At 41.8% G+C, this 4,729-nt stretch overlaps 1 protein-coding gene across 1 annotated transcript; it reads left to right on the top strand.

Annotated features, from left to right (window-relative positions):
- The first annotated feature begins 688 nt into the window (after positions 1–688).
- On the top strand, positions 689–4,416 carry CCDC51 (coiled-coil domain containing 51). The gene is made up of 4 exons (XM_009983619.2): positions 689–994; positions 1,127–1,473; positions 1,777–1,941; positions 3,537–4,416. The coding sequence occupies exons 2-4, from the start codon at positions 1,156–1,158 to the stop codon at positions 4,311–4,313; spliced, it is 1,260 nt and encodes a 419-aa protein (XP_009981921.1). The 5' UTR covers positions 689–994; positions 1,127–1,155; the 3' UTR covers positions 4,314–4,416.
- The last annotated feature ends 313 nt before the right edge of the window (positions 4,417–4,729 follow it).

The raw sequence follows: 4,729 nt of genomic DNA, 5'->3' as shown, positions 1-4,729 counted from the left end.
CCTAGAAATTCTTCTAAAAATCTCGACTTTCTCTGTCTTTTTGCTATACTGTCTCAATAGCCTGAATATTTGGTAAAACTCTTGGTGTAGTAGCGCAGTTAAAAGAGGGAAATGTTGTAGTCTAGAAGGGACAAAGTTCGGTTGAGGTTTTAGTGCATAGCATGCGACGTAGAGTAGGTGGTGTAACGGTGAGACAAGTGGGTGATGCAGGAAGGAGAGTGAACTCACTTCATTTCTGTGCTCTTGTGGTTTTGATCTACCATATTATTATGCATATAAAACAACTGGTAAGATTTTCATAATGGTGCTTGGTGTTACTATTGTTTGTTAGAAATACTTAACAGGGAATGAACCTGTGACGTTCAGAATCAGGAGCCAGCTAAAAGCTGATGCAAAACGTCTTCCAGTAGGAAGAATCCTTTTCTGTGGAAATACCTGTATTTGCACATATATGATGTCATTAACCACCTAAAATTTACATGGAAAACTGTTTCAAAATAGTTTTTAAAAACTGCTTTCTCAATAATGTGGCTCTTCCTTATGTTTTAGTTTTGTAGACAACCTCGTGAGAATACTTGTCGTCAGTTCAACACTTCTATGTTTTCACTCTGTCCTTTATGCGTTTGTCTTTACATTCTTCAACACTTTGTGTATCTTGAATGATCAAGCCCCATTTTTTTTTTTTATCAAGATTTTCTTCCCCTCTCTGTCTTTTTTTCCTTTTCTGTCCTTTTGCAGAATGATTAGTGCCTGTGACATGGTACACCGAACTCAGGTGTGAAAGCACAAGACAAAGTTTCATATGGCAATCAATCTGTGCTGAAGTGTTAAATTACTCTGAAGCTGCCCCTGCTGGTACTGGATCTGCACATGGTTGCTATTCACGCCGTGAGTGAATTAGTAATCAAGAAGCATGGTGGAAGTGCTTACTCATGGCAGAAAAGCAGGAATCTGTGGCAGAACGGTCCTTCGAAAATTGTGGAAAGTTCTCTAGGTAAGTAGTGGTGTAAAACTAGTCATGGTTTAGCCGTTCTTGAATTTTATTGGTTTTGATACACGTGTAGTTTTAAGAGCTACTAATCAGCTGTACTTCAATAACTTTTCTTTTTCTTCTTCATCCTTGTAGCACTTTTATTCAGTGATTAAAGTCAAGACATGGGGCCGATGAAATATAAGTCAAGTGTGTCCTCGGTGTCCTGTGGTCTGCAATATCACCATTCTTTGATAAAGTGGAGTCCAAAAATGAATTCACACGTAGTGCGGCCTTTCTGCTCGTCAGCACCTAAGAGGCCTGAAGCCAAGTCTGCGATAGAAATGGCCATGGGTCGTCTCCATCGGCTGACGGAGGCTGGGACTGTCATGGGGAAAAACTCCCTTCAAAAAATGTCTGCAACGTGCAGGAGCTGGTGGGACAGATACGAAGAGTTTGTTGGAATTAATGAAGTTCGAGAGGCACAGGGAAAAGTGACAGAGGTAAACGTGGAGATAATGCGGAGATTTAGAAGTTATGAGTTAGCTATGTGAAGTATAACTGTTGGTTATGAGGAAAAAAAGACCCTCTAAGGAGAATCGTGTCTTCTTTTCTGCTTTGACTGTCTGTGCAGGTACTGTGAATGTGTTCTAGACTATGCATGTCAGTAAATATAGCTTATCCTTTAGATTGAAATGGAATGTGGTTTGTTTTGTTGGGTTTTTTTTTCCCCCCAAAATTCATATAATTAGCGATTTAGATCTGTCTGGTAATAAGTCTCTAAAATAAATGCTCTTTCTTCTCAGGCTGAAAATGTCTTTATGATAGCTCGAGGGATAGTACGAGAGGCTCGTGAAAATGTAGAAGCCCAGCAGATTAAACTGAAGGAAATTCGAGACCGCTTAGACAGGGTCTCTCGAGATGACACCCAGTATTTGGAACTGGCTACTCTGGAACACAGGTTGCTGCAGGTAGTTTGTTGGTACTTGAGCACTGGCAAATATGATGAAAAGTTATGTGCTTTGCTTCTGTCACTAGTGGCTGTTTTTGCAGATGCAGTTCAATTCTGAAGTCAATTTCTGATGTTTTAGTTAATTATTATAGAATATTTGACCTGCTATGCAAATTGTATATGTTAATGCAAAATAGGGCAGTACATTTGGAGAAGCGAGTTGAAGATAATAATCCTGGAAAGATGAGTGGTGACCTGTGGATGAGTAGTCAACAAAAAGCTGGTATTCAATGAATTAACATTCCATGTGATGAGAGAAGCTCCTTTCTTGTTGTTAATCCATGAAAACTCTCTCAGCTGCCTTCTGTGTGGCTGCAACACCCAGGCAATTCCTTAAAGCTTTTGTGAGAGAGCAGCAAGAGTGAGGCTGCTCTGTGATGGAGAGCAAGCAAGAAGGTGAGATTGACTGCAGTGCAGGCTGGGGCAGCATCCTCATTGACAGGACACAGTCCTACAGCACCTCAGCTGGATGAGCCAAGCAGAGCTGGTAACAGAAACATCTTTATTAATGGTGCATCAATCAGAGATAAAGATAAAGTAGCAGCCAAAGTCAGTCCAGGAAATCCAGGTGAAACTGCAGGAGCAGCAGGGAAAAGGCCTGGAAACAAGTACACCTATGGTATAGCTCAGGCAAGGAGTGGGTACCCGTGCCTGAGCTTAAATTGAGCTCCTGGATCAGTGGGTAGGACATCAGGAAGGAACTGGAGAGCTGTAGTTGCTTAAATAAGGGATCAGGTCTGTGAGGATGAGACTTAAAGAAGAACAGAGCTCTGCGTGACTGTGAAGAAAGGTAGGACTCAAGTCACTGCTGTCTGTAAGGTGGTGGTGCCACCTTACAGAAGAAATACGTGCTTGGATGAGAATAATTCTGGGAGATGCAGTTAGCCAACAGGCTCACCACTACCAAAAGCAGCGATTCCTGTGCTAAAATAGTGGAATTTTACTGCAGGAAAATAACCAGAAAACCTTCCACTATTTTGCTGGGATAAAATGGCTTACAAAAGGAATTGCCATGCTGAAGCCGGTGGGAAGGGAGAAAGGGAAGATGTTTGTCTATGAGCAGGATAGGAAAGAGAAGACAGAGGAGTAAGAAGCATGTGTATTAATGAAGTGAACCTATCCCAGGCATCCTTTCCAGTCTTATTTTCAGTTCCCATTTAGGAGTTTAGAACTGAAGAAGTGTGGTAAAGTTGTTTGAAGAAGGAAGCAGGGCCAAAAAAGTGAACGTTATGGGGAGAGAAAGACTTTCCCCACTCGTGCCCGTTTTCTGTGATCAGCATGTGATAGATCCTTGCGTAGAGGATCTTCAGCTGTAATTCTTGATGACCTTTTCCATTTCTCAGTTTAGGCTTAAAATGGTGCCTCATTGACTTAAGAAGGATTAATAAAGAAAATACTACATTTAAAGGATAATTTCTGAAACAGAACTAATGGATGTTCTTCATTCCTATTCCTTCATCTGCACTGGGGTTGGGGGTAGGGTGGGGTTTTTTTAGTGTAGACTGTGTACCTTCATACTGTACCTTCTCCTTCAAATCACTTTATTTCTTGCAGGAAGAAAAGAGGTACCGAGCTGCATATTTAAATGCAGAAGAGTCCGAGAGAGAAAAATTCTCTCTCTTCTCTGCAGCTGTAAGGGAAAGCCATGAGAAAGAGCGAACAAGAGCTGAAAAAACGAAGAACTGGTCTATTATTGGTTCTGTACTGGGAGCTATTATAGGTGTTCTTGGTTCCACCTATGTTAATCGAGTAAGGCTGCAAGAATTAAAAGTCTTGGTGCTCGAAGCACAGAAGGGCCCAATAAATCTGCAAGAAGCCATCAGAGAACAGGCCTCCAGTCATTACTTACAGCAGAAGGATCTCAGCGACGTCATAGCAGACCTGAAAAACATGCTGCGAACAAGGACATCGCAGGAAGTGAAAGAAGGTGCTTTGTTAACTACAGAAGACAGGAATGACTCCATAAAAATAGATTCTCTTTTGATTCCTTTGAACGAGCAGCTGAACTACACAAAACAAGTCAGTTCCTGCCTAGGGAGCTTACAGCAGCAGTTGAACAGCCTGCAGGAGAGCGTGGTGCAAGTGATTGCTGAGCTGCACAGTGTTAAAGTCGCCGTTCATTCTCGACCGGTGGAGCGAGTGATGCCGAGGTCGGCAGCGGAGGGTAAGGGCCAGGCTTCTGCCGTCAGAGATGTCATTTTAGAATTGTGCGATACCGAGCGGAGACTGGAAACGCAAATCAAGAAAAATTCCATTTACAGCACTGCTCTGACATGTGCCGTGTTTGCTCTTACCGTGCCAGTACTCTATGTTATCCTGAAGGGGAACTGATATCTCATTAATTGCCACAGTTTACTAGATTAATAAAAGTAAACTTGCACTCTAAGTACTTAGAATACAAGTCCGAATAAAGTTGCATTAGCATTTCTTGTTATGCTTTCTCCTGTATATTTGGAAAACCTGTAAAGACTTGGTCCATTTACTGCTGTAGGCTCCATGTTACCCATCTTCGTCGTGCATTGTGATTTTTAACTCCTCGGGCAAAGGAAATTCCACAGTTTCATCTGTTGATTTCGTTCACTGCTTCATTCTTTTGCTGTCTAGTCTTGGATATCGTGCCAATCGGAGACTTTCACTCCGGAGCTGTATTTGTGATTTTCTGTTCAAATGATTCTTTTAGTTTATCCTTGATCTAAGCGTTTCATGTGTAATCCTTCATAATTTTGCTCCCGATTTCTTCATGGTGT

This window comes from Tauraco erythrolophus, chromosome 12 (genome assembly GCF_009769465.1).
Source record: "Tauraco erythrolophus isolate bTauEry1 chromosome 12, bTauEry1.pri, whole genome shotgun sequence".
NCBI classification, from domain to species: domain Eukaryota; kingdom Metazoa; phylum Chordata; class Aves; order Musophagiformes; family Musophagidae; genus Tauraco; species Tauraco erythrolophus.
This window is presented reverse-complemented; position numbering and strand designations above follow the sequence as displayed.